General features: G+C 35.0%; 1 protein-coding gene across 2 annotated transcripts; it reads right to left on the bottom strand.

Moving 5' to 3' along the window:
* Positions 1 to 441: 441 nt before the first annotated feature.
* Positions 442 to 16,529, bottom strand: si:ch211-188c16.1. 2 transcript variants are annotated; one of them, XM_087239720.1, is made up of 18 exons: positions 16,402 to 16,529; positions 13,775 to 14,600; positions 13,098 to 13,277; positions 10,892 to 11,112; positions 10,297 to 10,427; positions 8,570 to 8,685; positions 8,476 to 8,501; positions 8,256 to 8,296; positions 8,083 to 8,127; positions 6,681 to 6,813; positions 5,826 to 5,985; positions 5,383 to 5,506; positions 5,170 to 5,204; positions 4,152 to 4,215; positions 3,783 to 3,817; positions 3,239 to 3,302; positions 2,149 to 2,240; positions 442 to 865 (listed from the first exon to the last, which is right to left on the bottom strand). In XM_087239720.1, the coding sequence occupies exons 1-17, from the start codon at positions 16,408 to 16,410 to the stop codon at positions 2,168 to 2,170; spliced, it is 2,283 nt and encodes a 760-aa protein (XP_087095846.1). In that variant the 5' UTR covers positions 16,411 to 16,529; the 3' UTR covers positions 442 to 865; positions 2,149 to 2,167. The 2 variants fall into 2 exon arrangements, with proteins under 2 accessions (XP_087095846.1, NP_001170918.1); NM_001177447.1 differs by having other exon boundaries at positions 540 to 865; positions 2,161 to 2,240; positions 16,402 to 16,493.
* Positions 16,530 to 17,241: the final 712 nt, after the last annotated feature.

Here is a 17,241-nt window from a genome sequence, read left to right on the forward strand (position 1 = left end):
CCAGCCTGAAACGCTGATTCAAGGCAGGATGGATCCATGCTTTCATGTTGTTGATGTCAAATCTGACCCGACCATCTGAATGTGTCATCAGAAATGGAGACTCATCAGAGCAGCAACGTTTCTCCAATCTTCTATTGTCCAGTTTTGGTGAGTCTGTGTGAATTGTAGCCTCAGTTTCCTGTTCTTAGCTGACAGGAGCAGCACCCGGTGTGCTCTTCTGCTGCTGTAGCCCATCCGCCTCAAGGTTGGACGTGTTGTAACGAGTGGTTATTTGAGTTATTGTTGCCTTTCTATCAGCTGGAACCAGTCTGGTCATTCTCTTCTGGCATCAACAAGGCATTTGCGCTCGCAAAACTGCCGCTCACTGGATATTTCCTCTTTTTTAATAAATCTATTTGAATGATTTTAGGTTACAGAAGAGAGAAGAACGCTCGTCATCCCTGCTGTTTACACATCTGTTTATTGCATGCCAACATTTACAAGCTGTTTTCTTTATTTAACAAACCACCAACTTCCAAAGTTCCCACAAAAACAAAAGACGCACAAAAGACAAACGCAGCTGAAAGGTGTATATTAGAGACGACACACTTCAATGAACTTACTGTCAAGATTTTCATGAGAACAGTTATGAAGATTAGCGACAAACCCATTTCATGAAATAATAAAGCCATCATACAACATGCTAACAATGCTAAAGTCAGATTTAAACATCAAGATTTTCATCCAAATGGGAGTTTGGTTTTCTCTGTTTTTGAAAATTGATGATTTGATGACTTCTCAGTTAAAAGGCTTGTGCTAGATATTCATTTTTCAGATGAAACTTCCTTAAGAAATGTGGATTTTTTTGACCATACCATCAAAGTCACTGTAAAAGGAAAGAAATAGCAAAGATTTACATTCAAATAGCAAATTATCAGCCCTCCTGTCACATTTAATTCTGTTTCAAATAATCCCCAAGTGATGTTTAACAGTGTAAGAACATTTTGTTTGTTGATTTATTGCCGCATCAGTAACTGATGGCTATTTCATTGCAAGAAAAAATTAAGCAAGATTACAATTAAGTTTATTAACTGTTTGTAACCTGTTGATTTTATTTGTCAGTTTTTTAAATGCACATCGTCAGATTTCTTAGAATCAATCTAAAACTCTTAAAATTGAATACTATTAGATTTAATCAGTTCAAAAGTACATGTATGAATGTGTTTTAAATATATCAAGATGTAGAAAAGCCACATCCAATTGGTTAAATGCAACCCAGGTTCATTGCGGATACGTACAGTGCTAAAGTCTACATTTCTGGGGACAGCGAAATACGTAACCGGAGGTACATCTGCTTGCAGTTTTTGTTTTTGGAAATCCACCAGAGACCGCTGTGTACGCTTTTTGGTGATCTCAAATTCCTCCTGTGCGTCCTCTTCTTTCGTAAATCCACCAGAGGGCGCAAAATACACTTAAGGCGACCAGTCCAGGTCATGGTCAACTGACCGCCCACCCACCTCGGTCCCTAAACCCAACCGATAGTGTTTTCAAAAGCAATCTAGAAAAGGAAAGCCGTCGCAGCCGTCGTGCCTGTTTATTTCTTTATTTTATTTCATTTGCTTTTGTTTAACCTGTTTTCTGGAAGCATTCTTCGCCAAACTCGAAACTCGTCGTCGAGGTCAACTTTGCTAAGCATCCCAAGTCTGCCGAGCTCCTAGACAAACTGGTAACACCATGTATTTTTAGGTAAGCGGTAAGCTGGTAGCGCCAAAAGGAACAGAAGCCATAGCGATGTCATACCGCTACGTTCGTTTTAAAGATGAAATGCAGACTTCAGAAATGTAGACAGGGGAACGTATCCGCAACGAGCCTGTGTTGGTTAATATCTATGAGGTTTACTTAATATTCAGGGGCAAAAATGTTGCAAAAAATATCACTTTAGGCAAGTATCTTGCAGAAAAAACAGCAAAATATTAGTACTGTCATCATGGCAAAAACAACGTTTAAAAAAATCTTCTCTGTTAAAAGTCACGTCAGAAATATTTTTCAAATAATTTATTTTCATAGAAGGGTTAATTATTTTTATCTTCATGGAACCATGCTTGTCTTTTGCATGCACTATAGTTTACAAATACGAAAACTGCAATTTAAAAATTAAATACAACGTACAATAGACCATACCTCAGGCTCAAAGAGAGTCCGCGTACAGTGCTGGCGGTGGAAGGAGATCGATGTCTGCAAACTGGAAGTTTTCTACTTCCCTGTTAAGCGAAAATGCACATTAAATCACACACAGAACAGGCTTAGTTTCTTGAAAAGATATACCAATTTGAATGTTTGTCAGACAAATGTTAATCATTTAGTCATATACAGTATCGTATTGATATTTAATGCCATGTCAGCAACAACAGCTGTTTTCATGGGAAAAACTATTAAAAATAAAAATAACAAAACACAAAAAAATAAATGCATAAATTAGATCAGATTCTGAATGTTAATATATAATAAAAAAAATCCTGCTGTATATCTCTTAAAGCAAGTTAATTTCAATAAAAAAACTGCATTCAATCATTCAAATTAACATGTTCATTTATTCATTCATTTTCTTGTCGGCTTAGTTCCTTTATTAATCCAGGGTCGCCACAGTGGAATGAACCGCCAACTTATCCAGCAAGTTTTTACGCCCTTCCAGACGCAACCCATCTCTGGGAAACATGCACGCACACATTCACACACACTCATACCCTACGGACAATTTAGCCTACCCAATTCACCTGTACCGCATGTCTTTGGACTGTGGGGGAAACCGGAGCACCCGGAGGAAACCCACGCGAAGGCAGGGAGAACATGCAAACTCCACACAGAAACGCCAACTGAGCCGAGGCTCGAACCAGCAACCTTCTTGCTGTGAGGCGACAGCACTACCTACTGCGCCACTGCCTCGCCACCAGATTAACATGTGAAAATGTTAATGCTTAAAAATAAATGACCCTATTAATCCTCTAATCAACAACCACCGCCAATACATCAATCTGAAAATGATTAGAAGACTATATGACGCTATAAAAGTTTAAATAATAATAAATTATTATTCACTGTGTTTTGAAGTGTCTGCGATGTCAATATTGTGCATGTTCATGATCACAATACATTGAACACTAGCATTTCTAATTCAAATGTTTATCAGCCAATCAGAATCAAGCATTCAAAAATGCTTGTATTATTAAAAAAACATCAAATGTTCATTGTTCAAACTCACTGTGCATGGTGGTCTTCAATACTCCAATCACTGAAAGTATGAGCAGCGAAAGAGTTACTATCTACTGCGGAGAGAGCAAAAAAAGGTAACGATTACTCAATAATACACTGAATACTATAACAGGATCGAAACTATTTTATATAAACATTAAATAACTAAGTAAATATATAAAAACAAACATTAAAAAAAGTAAAGGACATATTCCAAGGGATTCGTCTAGCTCAAATTGTGAAGGAGCATTTCAGGAAGCATTAGACATGGACTGGCCACCACACAGTCCAAACCTTAACCCTATTGAGAATCTTTTCGGATGAGCAGCAGTCTGACTCTCATCAATACAAGATGTTAGCAAAAAATGTATGCAAATCTACACAAGAACAAACGTTGTGACATTGCAGAGGCATACTGAAATAATGCCATGGCGATTATCAACACTAAAGGCGGTCCACAGAGATATTACAGTGTGTGTCTATTATTTTCTGTATTGAACAAGCAGTTTAACTAATATAAACATTGCTCTGAGCAAGTTAAAATGCATACTTACATATATCAGGCAAAGAGGCCGCTCTGTTCTGACTCCTTAAAGAGAGAAGGAAAAATAGATTTATAAATAACCTATTGACCTGATTCTGCAATGCGAAACTAGTTTTTGCGAATGTTTTAGAACTTCCGATCCAGTTTCCTTTAAATAAATAGTAGAAAGTGATCAAACTACTTGCTTTATAAACAAATGCTCATGGCTATACATAAAATGGAGAATTATATATCAGTTTTAAGTGAATGAGAGCGGAAGAATCCAATGGCTGCATCTGCTCGTGAATGAAGAACTTCAAAGCTCAATAAACAGTTTAGAAATATTTGTAAAGCTCAACCCGAAGGCATTTTTATGAAAAGGAAAAAGATTCAAACTCACAAATTCTCAGTTGACAGAGAGAAAGTGTCATCTTCATACATCCACTCTTCACTGTCATCAGTGACTGGAGGCCAACAGAACACACAGAATAGAAAATCAATATATTATACACCATGATTTTACTTTCTGATGATAAGCTGACATGCAAAAGACAAGTACTCATACACTTACAACCGATTTACAATGTCTTCCAGAGGATGTTCACATAGAAGAATCTAAGGATCTGAGATTCCTTGTAGCAAACTTGTGTGTGTGGTTTCAAAAATGCAACCATTTATTTGTGTTGTGTTTAATTTTAATTTGTTTATATTCATTTATTCTTCATTTATTATATTTAATCATATGATGATTATTAATTTATATAGTTATTACATCATTTTATTGATTATTAGCAGGGCCAGACTGAATCTGCGGACGTTTTTTGCTATTTCTGTGGAGAATTTTGGTCAAAAATCTGTGAATTTCTGCCGAATTATTTTGGGAGTATCATAACTACAAACTTAATATGTGAAATAAAAAAATAATACCTTTTTTAACTTTTATTTAATGCTTAAAATGCAAATCCAATTAGATTCACTTTATTTGGTAAACAAAGCAAATCTCTCATATATCTAAAATATTATTGTACAAACTGCACTGTACATACATCAGATGAACATTTTCATAATAGTCAATAATATTACTGTAATTCATTAAAAAAGGGAATAAATATAGATTTACACATTTAAGTAAATAAACAGAATTAATGAGGGGCTAAAAATCTGCGGAAATCTGTGCGTGCAGATTCCGCGTGGGCCTATTAGTAAATGATTTGATTATTAATATTATTTGTCATTTTATTATTACCATTTTCCTATAATTATCGCTTTTTTACAGGTGATGTAACCAAATCTAATATTTACTTTTGCAGTAAGTCAGAAAACAAGTTATAGACACTCAATTCAGCTAGAAGATTGTTGTTGTTAAGTTCAAGGTGCCGATATTTCATTATATGAAGGAAACAAAGAGAAACACTTACAGCTGCTTGTAAACATTTGATTCTGATGTGAGGACCTACAAAGAGCAAACAAGAAAAGCATTTAGATCTACAGCTGTATTCACACACCGTCACCACACAACTGTGTGTAAACCTCTTATACAGTAAGTGATGTTTGCATAATGGATCCCCTTTAATACTTAAAAATGGCCATCACTGGCTTTCATTTCTGTAAGAATGTCTATAGGTCATTACCTGCTGCTGAAACTGATGTTATCTCCATCGGTCTGGCCTCGTCCAGCCGCCTGCGAAACCTTTTTTCCAAGCTCCAGCATCTCCTTAATGTTCAGCTCCACATTCATCACAGATATGTAGCCGTCTATAAACAGAAAAACCGATTAAAAGACGTTTCCCCTCCTGCATCAGTGAAACAAGTAAAGCTGAATCAGCAATAGCGGCATGGTGGCTCAGTGGCTAGCCCCACTGTTCCCCCACAGTCCAAACACATTCGCTATAGGGGAATTGATGAACTAAACTGGCTGGAGTGCATGTGAACCTATCATTGAAGACTTTAACATGGATCACAGTGCATTTTCATGCAGATTGAGGTCATTTTTAAATCGAAGGCGAGAAAAATCTTTATAAAAAAATCCTGTCTACATATATACATGGCCTCATAAGTTTTTTCATCAACTCACATTTGTTGTTGGCGTCTCTGGCCAGCCATTTCCCCTTGGGGCAGTTGACCGTTCGGATGATGCTGATCAGATCTCCACTCTTGACAGGCAGGTCGTACTTGCGGAGTTTGCTGTCCGCCAGCACTCTGGCATGATACATGGGCTCTTCCAGTCCCGTGATCTAGAAAAAACACATGACATGCATATCACGAGATAAAAGTGGGACCTAAAGTCATACTTGCATTGCCACTGCACTACATGTCAAAACAGGTGGAATCTGGTAAAGTGCACTTCTACCAGGGCTGGACAATATATCAGCAAAGACACCACAATGTGTGCATCTGTGTTAGAACCTAGAGCGCCACCTAGCCTAAAGTGACATCTACTGTTAAACACAAGCCTAGAGCACCATCTGCTGGTCAAAACTGACCTAGACTGCTAATTGTTGTTAAAAACTAGCCTAGACCGGTCTGTTGTTTAGAAACTAACCTAGAGTGCCGTCTGCGGTTTAAAAGCTAGCCTAAAGCACCGTCTGCTGTTAAAACTAGCCTAGAGGGCCATCTAGTGCAAAAAACTAGCCTAGAGCGCTATTTGTTGTTAAAAACTAGCCTAGAGCGCCATCTGATGTTGCAAACTGGCCTAGAGCACCATCTGCTGTTAAAAACTAGTCTAGAGCACCATCTGCTGTTAAAAACTAGCCTAGAGCCTCGTCTCCTTTTAAAAACTAGCTTAGAGCATCGTCTGCTATTCAAAACTAGCATAGAGCATCGTCTGCTGTTCAAAACTAGCCTAGAGCGCCATCTGCCTTTTCAAACTCCTTTCATTTAAATGCATGGGCTGACACTGAGTGTGTAGTGTTAATGCATTAGAATTTACTTTAAATTTCTTGTGCAGTTCATTCCTCTTCTTATCCTTCTCTTTCTGCTCCTTCTTCTCCTTCTCCAGACGCTGCTTCTCTTTCTTCTTCTGCTCTTTATCCTCGTGGTGATCTGGGCTCGACTGCTTCTTTCTGAAAAAAAATCACATTTTTAAGCAGGACAGCTTACACCACCTGACGAAAATCTTGACGTCGATCCAAGTTGAAAGAGCAACAAATAATAACTCGACTTCTAGTTGATCATTTGGAAAAGTGTCAGAAGGTGGATTTCTCTGATGAATCATCTGCTGATCTGCATCCCAATCATCACCAATACTGCAGAAGACCTACTGGAACCAGCATGGACCAAGATTCTCACAGAAATCAGTCAAGTTTGGTGAAGGAAAAATCATGGTTTGGGGTTACATTCAGTATAGGGGTGTGCCAGACATCTGCAGAATGGATGATCAACATCAACAGCCTGAGTATCAAGACATTTGTGCTGCCCATTACATTACAAACCACAGAAGCAGGACAAATCTCCAGCAGGATAGCGCTCCTTCTCATACTTCAGCCTCCACATCAAAGCTCCTGAAAGCAAAGATTGGCCAGCCCAGTCACCAGATATAAACATTATTGAGCATGTCTGGGGTAAGATGAAGAAGGAGGCATTGAAGATGAATCCAAAGGATCTTGATGAACTCTGGGAGTCCTGCAGGAACGCTTTCTTTGCCATTCTAGTTGACGCAACAAGACTTTTGTCATGTAGTGTATATGAAGAACGACTAAATCTCATCTTCCTTTTTTCTCAGTGTCCATTGAAACCTCACCAGAAATACCCCGTTACTGAGGATTATGTTTGTTTGTTATTTATTTTATATTGTTAATTCATTTTATTATCAGCTTAGTCCCTTAATTAATCAGTGGTTACCACAGCGGAATGAACCGCCAACTCAGAAACACTCATACACTTTCATTCACACACACACACACACATTCATACACTACGGCCAATTTAGTTCATCAATTCCCCTATAGCGCAAGTGTTTGGACTGTGGGGGAAACCGGAGCACCCAGAGGAAACCCACGCCAACACGGGGAGAACATGCAAACTCCACACATATTGTTTGCTATGCTGTTACATGTATCTGTTGTTTATTAGTCTGCCTAGTATAGTGACTATGGGAGTTGAAGGGTGCATTAGAAGTAAAATTATTATTGCTATTGATATTGGCAAATATCAAAACTGCCTTTACAAAATAAAGGTAATAAATCAATTAATAAATAAAACTAAATTGCAAGTCTAAGTAAAAAAAAAAACACTAAATCCACATCCCAGTACATTTTTACAGATTACAGTAAATTTATAAAAACCGCAAGACGAGTTCAGTCACACACAGAATAAAACAGATTTGGTAATACCTATCATGCTGAGTGTGTCCATTTTGATCTTCAGCTGGATTCGACCTTTATTTTATAACATGGAAACAAGCAAGTTCAACGAGTTAGCTGGATTATTTCTATGCACTGCACATAAACATGAACTGTAACATCAGCCTACAGACAACAGTGCAAGGAAATAAATGTTGACCAACCACTGAGGCACGTGCCATATAGTCCTCCACGTTTCTTCTTTCTGTCAAACAAATTAAGAAACATTTTACGAGTCTGGAATTGATAGATGATTCACATAATGCTCCTAATAAACTGAATTTCCAGCATACGAATCCCGATTTGAATCCTGATACAATATACGAATCCCGCTTACACAATGTCAAACAGTATTTTATAAATGAATAATTTATATTTACTCACCAAACTGCTGTTATCTGCATATGGATCTGAAGAAGAAAATACGTTAATGACATTTACAGACTTTCTGTAGCTGTTCGGCTAGTATAATACTCACTTTTAGGAGCTCCTTTATACTTCAATGAGCTTTGAGCAACTGGAAATTTGGGCACCGCCTCCACGTCCTCGTAAACATTGTCAAAAGGTTCATGGAAACGTCTCGACTGAGAAGAGCTGAAGAAAACAAGAATTATCTGAATTATCCTGCATTGTATTGTGCAATTTACAGTTGACGACAGAATTATTAGCCCTCCTGTGAAATGTTTATTATTTTCAAATATTTAAAAATTGCTGTTTAATGGAGAGAGTGTTTTTCGACACATTTAGTTATAATTATTTACTGATACTAATACAAATTTTAATTACTAAGTTCTTTTGTCTTAGACATGATGAGAGTACATATATTACTTTTCAAGATACTTCAACTTAAAGTGCAATTTCATTGCTTAACTAGGTTAATTTATATAATTATTATACTGTATTCATTGTATAACATTCATTGTGGTTTGTTCTGTAGCCAATCAAAAAATAACAATTTCTTAAGAGGGCTACTAATATTGACCTTAGCAATTTTTCCAATTTAAATAAATACATATTTCAGCCGTACTGTATAATAGATATAATAAAAATATAATAAATATAAAATATATTAAATAACACTGTGAAAAAAAAATCCCTTGCTTTGGTTAATATCACTAGAGAAATATTTGAAGCAGAATTTAAATTTCACAGGAGGGCAAAAATAATGATACTACTAATTTTAAATATTAGACAACCATTCAGAACTATATAAATATACAATTTACTTATTTATTTTAATTATTTATTAATTATTGATTTATTTATTCATTCTTTTTTCCATTTGTTTAATTAATTAATTACTTTATATGTTTTAATGCCATAACAGCAGCATTGGCTATATTCATGGCAACACTTGTTCTAAATATTCAATATATATAAATTTACAATCATAACAGTTTCTTAATAATCATTCATTCCACAAAAAACAATGTAATCTTGTCGCCTATCTAAGTCTTAGGAATAACAAATAATAAGTTGACTTCTAGTTGAAAATATGATCATGCCTTGATAAAGTCCTGCTGCAGTGGAGACAGAATGAATATTGTGTCTGACTCCATCATGAGCTTGGAGGACTGCATCCATACATCTCTGACTCAAATCACTGATTAATAAAGTCATCTGGAATGGTGAAGAAAGCGTTCTTGCAGGACTCCCAGAGTTTAAAAACATTCTTTGGATTCATCTTCAACACCTCCTCCATCTTACCCCAGACATTCTCAATAATGTTCATGTCTGGTGACTAGGCTGGCCAATCCTGTAGCCCCTTTGCTATCAGGAGCTTTGATGTGGAGGCTGAAGTATGAGAAGGAGCGCTATCCTGCTAAACAAATGATGTTGATCACCCACTCTGCATATCTCTTGCACATCCCCATACTGAATGCAACCCCAAACCATAATACTTCCTTCACCAAACTTGACTGATTTCTATAAGAATCTTGGCTCCATGCTGGTTCCAGTAGGTCTTCTGCAGTATTGGTGATGCAGTTCAACAGATGATTTAGCAGAGAAATCCACCTTCTGACACTTTTCCAAGTGATCAACTAGAAGTCAAGTTATTATTTGTTGCTCTCACAACTGGGATCGACCAAAAGACTTTTGTCAGGTATTGTATATATCTCAAACATTTGCCCTAAAATATTTTCTGGATAAAACATTCCCTTTTCAGTATAATTACGATAACATTCAACAGAACGAAAGTTTTACACTGGTTCTGATGAGCGCTGCTGTTCACTGCTCAAGCTGACGTTAGTGTGTGATCCGTTCACCCTAAGGTCAGAGGTCACCGTCTCTGTAGTCAACGGCAAAACCCCAACATTTCTCTTCTCCTCTGAAGACTGACAGACAACACAATAAAAGAAAGTAACATTTATTTATTAGGAATTAAACATAGCAAAGCTATCCAAAGTACAACCTTCTAAAGCCTTATCATTTATTATAGTCATTTATTCATTTAATTTTAACAGTAACCTAATGGTGGGCACAATGTTTACAGCACACAAGTCTATTCTTGGTTTAATTTTGGAGATCATCCTTCATGTTCAGTCATGGCTTGTAGTTATTTCGAATGTACGTTAGTGCTGTAAAGGTGTCAAAAATCTTAACTTGGCGTAAAACTAATCCCAGGGGTCACAAAAAAATAGGAAAAGCTGATGGCTTTTAATTAGCATTTAATGTAACTATTAGCTACTATTTTAACTTCTGTAGATTATGGATAAAATATGGTAATTTTAATGGTTTAATAAAATGTATTTGATGTTTGGAAATGCCCAAGCACGCCTTCCCCCTTTTTTAATGCTACCTGTGAATCCAGGTTGTTGTCTTCATCTGCTGCTGGTGCTGGAGGAGACAAATCTGAAGCCAAAATTTCAGTCGCCTCTAATTCCAGAGCCGCCAGATTTATGGCACTACTGTCTGCAGCTTCTGGAGCAGACATATCGAAATCTGGAAATTCAGGAGGAGGCAGGCTTTCATCAAGAGCTGCATTGCCCACAGTCAAAGTCTCATTCTCGGGAACACTTTCTAGAAGAGGAGTAAAAAACAATGTACAGTTTTCTATAAATAAAGTTAAACTGTCCATAACTCGCTGTCTGATTTATGATTATATTAACTGCGGAAACTGACCAGTTCTGTATAAATAAATTAAGTCACAATGTAATTAGTCTATTAAGCACGAAATGGCATAAGATGTCATGTTTTTGTAACAACAATTGCAATTTTTACCAGCAATATTGTTCCTAAAAATTAAAGTATTTTAATAAAAAATTAAGTATTTATTGTCAATTAATTATTTATTAATTCTTTACTTATTTCCATATCAGCAACCTTTGGCTATTTCATGGCAAAATGGATATACGTAAAAATATTACATGATAAAAGCAAATTCGTATTACAATAAAAAGTTACTTAGACAAATATACAATAGAAATTAATAAAATTCACACAAAAATATATTCAAAGTTAAATGATTTTCCAATTCAATTTTTAATAAATAATCTAAGATTCTTCCTGGTGGTACCTTTTAAAAATATCCATTAAAATGCTTGCCTAATAGTCTAATGGTATTCAGACTTCCACATTCCAACAAAATGTTTCATGATAAGAGCAGCTTGGCAGTAATTACATTTAGGTGTTGATTCGTTATTCAGTGAATACAAATAAGTCAACCTAGAGTATCCAATTCGACATCTAGTAGAGACAGTTTGTTAATGCCTGGTCTCAAACATATAATTTGCAAAGTGTCTTTCATTTATTTTTGGGTTCATTTTCAGTTTATTGATTAAATATACAAAAATATACAATATACAAAACTAAATTGTCGATAACTTGCTTTCTAATTTAAATAAAATTATGAGTTTTGGTTATACTAACTGGCAAATTCACCAGTTTTGTGTAAATAACACACAGTTGAAGTCAGAATTATTAGCCCCCTTTTAATTTTTTTTTTTTCTTCTTTTTAAAATATTTTCCAAATGATGTTTAACAGAGCAAGGAAATTTGCACAGTATGTCTGATAATATATTTTTCTTCTGGAGAAAGTCTTATTTGTTTTATTTTGGCTAGAATAAAAGCACTTTTAAATTTTTTAAACACCATTTTAAGGTCAATATTATTAGCCGTAACCCACACATGTAAAAACCACAAACAAATAAATACAAATTACACAACATTTTTAAAGCAGAAGAGAATAGGGATGCAACGATTAACCAATTTCCCTATTAACGCGTGTATTCATAACGCTTAATTAATCTTAAAGACTTCTCAACAGTGCATCTCTGCACAGAACAAAACTGCAGCAGCTAAAAGTTTTGCCAACTGTCCGTTATTTCCAATGGAGAAGCGCGGCATACGGCACATATAGAAATATAATATAATTATATATAATAATACATATAGCGGCACGACCTCCTTGTACCTTCTGTGGCTTTCAGTGCAACGTAAACAAAAGATGTGTTAGATAAATTATTACATGTAACATTATTACATATATCTACATAAAAATTATTATTATTATTATTAAAAATGATTATATATGTATGGACACAGATGTAAACAACAGTTAATTTAAATACTAAATAATACTGAATAATAATATATAGATTAGCTTAGATTTACATTAGACAAATGCTATTTTTATTTATTTACTCATTTCTTCAATCATTGCTCAGTCATTTATTTTCTGTGTAATATTTTCTGATAAAATCTAAAACTTTTTCACTTATTTTTAAGTCTAAAGAGAACAAATGGACTGTTGTTTGTTTTTTTTTTTATATTATTTTGTGCTGTATTTGGTTACTGACTAGCAATAGATAACAATTTAAATACAAGGGGTTTTCATGTGAATTTCTAAACTAGTAGTGTTTTGAAATTAATGAATTAATAATCGTAATAACCACTGATTATTTTTCAGACAATAATCGTACAACCAAAATCTATAATCGTTGCATCCATAGAAAAAGAGTAAGAGGAGACGTAGAAAAGACATGAAGTGGATGAGATCTACAAACCGGTAGCTAGTGTATTGTTGGTGTGAATGACATCAGATCTGCTTTTATATTTGCTGAGGTCTACATGTGGAGGTCTAGCTGGTTTAAAAGGCACAGGACCCAGGGATGTCAGATCAGGAAGAGTTTTGCGTTGCCTTTCGGGACGAATGAATCCACTGAGCTTCATCGCAGTGATGAAGGCTACGACACAATCACACACAAGACATATCACCGTCAAGATTAAATGAATAATACATTTAAATCTTCTTCAAAATTGATCACATCTTACATTAATGTCACTTTCTTTTTGGAAATCCTATACCTTCATACACTGTATGTGACTTAGTATTGCAGAAATCAAAGACGTCAAGCATTTTCCATTCATTTTGCCTGATATATAACAATAAAGATAAATAAACAATGGATATTTTAAAGTAAACTGAATCTATTATTAATGTAAATTAATGCAAAATGCTTCAATGTGATAAACATTTTGATAGTAAATGGTGTTTAACTTGTTGTTGACCTTTTTAAACCCCTAACATGGCTGATAATAACAACAGAGAAGACATTTTCTGAATTTTTGTGCTTTATCTCCAGATCCTAACCTCAAAGCAGACTCCACATGGCATGTCTGAGACGCATCTTCTCCATATTATTGTTTAAATACAATACATTCATACAGTTTCCAAACTTACAGTGTGAGTTTCCAGTAATCTTCAATGGAGAATTCTCTGGACGACAGACTTTAGACTTCGCAGGAGACGACGGACACTCATTAGGAAGCACTAGAGCTTTACTACAGCTGAAGCCCTTTGGTCTGCCGCACACCATCAGGTTCTTGTGGTTGAGCTTTCTTTTGGCTTTCTCTAATGTGCTCAAGACATGCTGGTGGTCAAAGAAATGCGTAACACTACTGGAAGACGAATCAGTCAACGATTCATTCGGTGAGTTCTCTAAGCTGGCACATGGGGATGCAGAATTTGATGCTGTACTCTGGGGGAGATCAACGGCTTCTGTATTCGCAGGCTCTTCTGAATTAAAAATACTGCTGTGTTTTACTAACCCCAGACCATTTTTCCCGTTTTTCCCATATTCCTTGGTGCATACTGACACTTTGGTCAAACTGAAAGGCGTGGGGATTGGTTTCTTGATGAATTTCAGAGGAGAGATGACTCCCTTTGGAGGAGCTGGAGCAGAAGAATCATCCGAAACCGGCAACACAAGAGGCAAACGCCGGATTTTGAGCGACTGTCTGTTCTGGCCATCTCCGCTGCTGCTGACTTCAGATAATGTTTTTGGGAATGATATAGGACGTTTTCCCGAGTACGCTTTTGGGTCTGATTGGGCTTGATTTGGGGTTTTGAACTCCACAGCTGAACATGAGCTCAGTGTTATCGGAGCAGAACAGCTGACCGTGTATGTCGGGAGGCGTTTGGGTTTCTCAGGAAGCACAGGTCTGTATTTGCCCTGGATCTCCTCCTGGAACTTTGCTCTTATGGATTTGAAATTGGTGCACACTTCCTGTAGTCAACAACAAAAATCAGTTCATTACAAATTAATACTTTGGTTCACACACATTTATCACCCTGGAGTATGCATAATATATAGCTTCAGCATCGATATCGCAATATGCATGTTTGCAATAGTTACATTGCAGGATATGCAATGTTGAATTGGGATTATAGTCGAACAGTTGAAAACACATGATATTTGTGTAGTCGTTGCAAGATTGCAAAGTGAAACTTTATCATTTGGATGTGTTTTAAAGGCATTTCAAGAGAGTTTAAAGCATTTGGAAACAAAAAATACAACATTTGTAACTTTAACGAAGAATAATTTTACTTAATTATTAATACGATGTGTGATTTAATATATAATTATTCAATTTCTGTACTTGAATAATGTTTGACTCTCTGGAAACCATTAAGCACTGTTTATTTGACTATTTTCTTTGCTCTGTTATAATTAGTCTTGCTTGCAATTTATTTATTATTTTTCAATGCATGATTCCACCGATAATAAAATCACGCCAATCAATTTAAATTCAAGATTTTTTTCTAAACAGAGCTATTCAAGCCGTCTGGTGAAATTGAATTTATACTGCAATATTAATCGTTTTGTCAGATTTTTCCAATATTGTGAAACTCTACCATTTTAAAGCACAAAATTCATAACATTCTGTAAAAAAACGAACAAACAAAGCACATTTTATGGGTCAAAATTATACATTTTTCTTTTATGATAAAATAATTATAACATTAAGCAATTATCATGTTTCATGATGATATTTCATACATTTCCTATTGTAATCAAAATCTATATTTGAATAGTAATATGAATTGCAGCATATAAACTTATTTTGGACAAATTTAAAGGCTATATTTAGTCAATATTTAGATTATATTAGAGATTTCCAAACAGATAAATATTGACATCTCCTAACAACCCATACAGCAAATAATTATTTTATTTATTTATTTATTTATACATCAGGTGATGTATAATATTTCAATTTAAAACTTTAAACATTATGACTTTGTTTTTGTGGTCCAGGGTCAAATTTATCAAATTCAACAAACCACTGAACAGATATAAAGGTACAAAATTTGTACCCATAAGGGTCCCTTTTTGATTGAGGTAAAGTTGGATTGAATTGCTGCATATGAACCTAATTTGGACAACTTTAAAACTATTTTCTCAATATTTAGATTTTGTTTTAACCCTCATATTACAGGTTTTCAAACAGCCAAATATTGTCCTCTCCTAACAAACCAAACATCATAAAAAATGTATTTATTCAACTGTCAAGTAATGCATTTATATTTCACTTTCAAAACATTAAACTTTGTGACTCATGTTGTGGCACCTTATAATTGAAAACTGAAGAAGTATAAAGGTACAAAAGCTGTCACTGTACCAAACATTTGTATCTAAAAGGCCGTGTTTTGGTACCTCAGTATAACATATCAATACCTAAAGTTTCAAGAAGTACACCTTTTTACTTTTCAGGTACTAATGTATAACTATAAGGCACAAATATGAACCATTTAGGAACAAATGCGATCAACTTACCGTCCTAATGACAGGTTTTGTACTTTTATTTCCTAAGGAGAACTAAGAAAATACTACTTTTAGCTGAAATAAAACAATTGTGTGTATATAACGTTACATAAAATACATTTCACGTAAAGAAAATACACATTACTGGTACGATTTATACTGAATTTAAACCCCTCTAACGTTATTTACGTGAGCAAAAAAGTACACCTTTCGGCGTTTTAATAAGTTGTTTGCAATTTATACATATTTAAAAATTCTGTACCTGTTCCATATTCGTTTAATCTTCTCCTTGGCCACTTATAGATAACATAAACATGTCATAATATCTTCAAGACACTCGCACAACGAGTCGTGGTGGCGGAGCAAGCTGATAGTTTAAACAGCAAACGGACACAATTCTACCAATCCTTCTCTCATAAAGGCTTGGCTCATGAATATTAATTACGCTCCGTGCGTGCAGACTGGTACTCCGACCTGATTGGATAATATGAACACGTTAAAGCGTGAACACCTGTAGCGGGGAATTAAAGCATATGTATAACATTTTTAATATTATTAGACCACTTAAATACTTGGTTTGCCAATAGATAAACGCTGATAAATGTGCGTTGTCTTTGTATTTATTAATAAAATATGTTGTTGCCCTTTGCTTTTATGCAGAACTGGGACAAGAGAATGAGATGTTCAGTAATTTGAGCAATTAATTTAATCTGCAGTTAAATTAATCCATATGTAAATATCACATTGCATATAAAAATAAACAGTGTACAGCATTAAAAAACATTCACACATTATTATTTGGGAAAACAATGGATGTGTAAATATGACTGCTATGCATACTATAGTAAAGTGTATTATATTGTATATATATTATTATTGTATTTAAAACTCTTTCGTTAACGAATACTGTAATATTAACAATTGTGAACTGATAATCTGTAGTAAATACTGCAGTATATTTTAGTTTACAGTAAACTGTGGTCTGTTGTAATATGATATAGTTCTTTACTATCTATATTTATTTACATCACTGTAGTTATTATGTTACCATAATAATACCAGATTAATTTAAGTACTTGACTATAGTATGGTTTAAAAACAG

The sequence above is a fragment of the Danio rerio genome, chromosome 2 (genome assembly GCF_052040795.2).
Source record: "Danio rerio strain M-AB ecotype USA chromosome 2, GRCz13ab, whole genome shotgun sequence".
Taxonomy (NCBI): domain Eukaryota; kingdom Metazoa; phylum Chordata; class Actinopteri; order Cypriniformes; family Danionidae; genus Danio; species Danio rerio.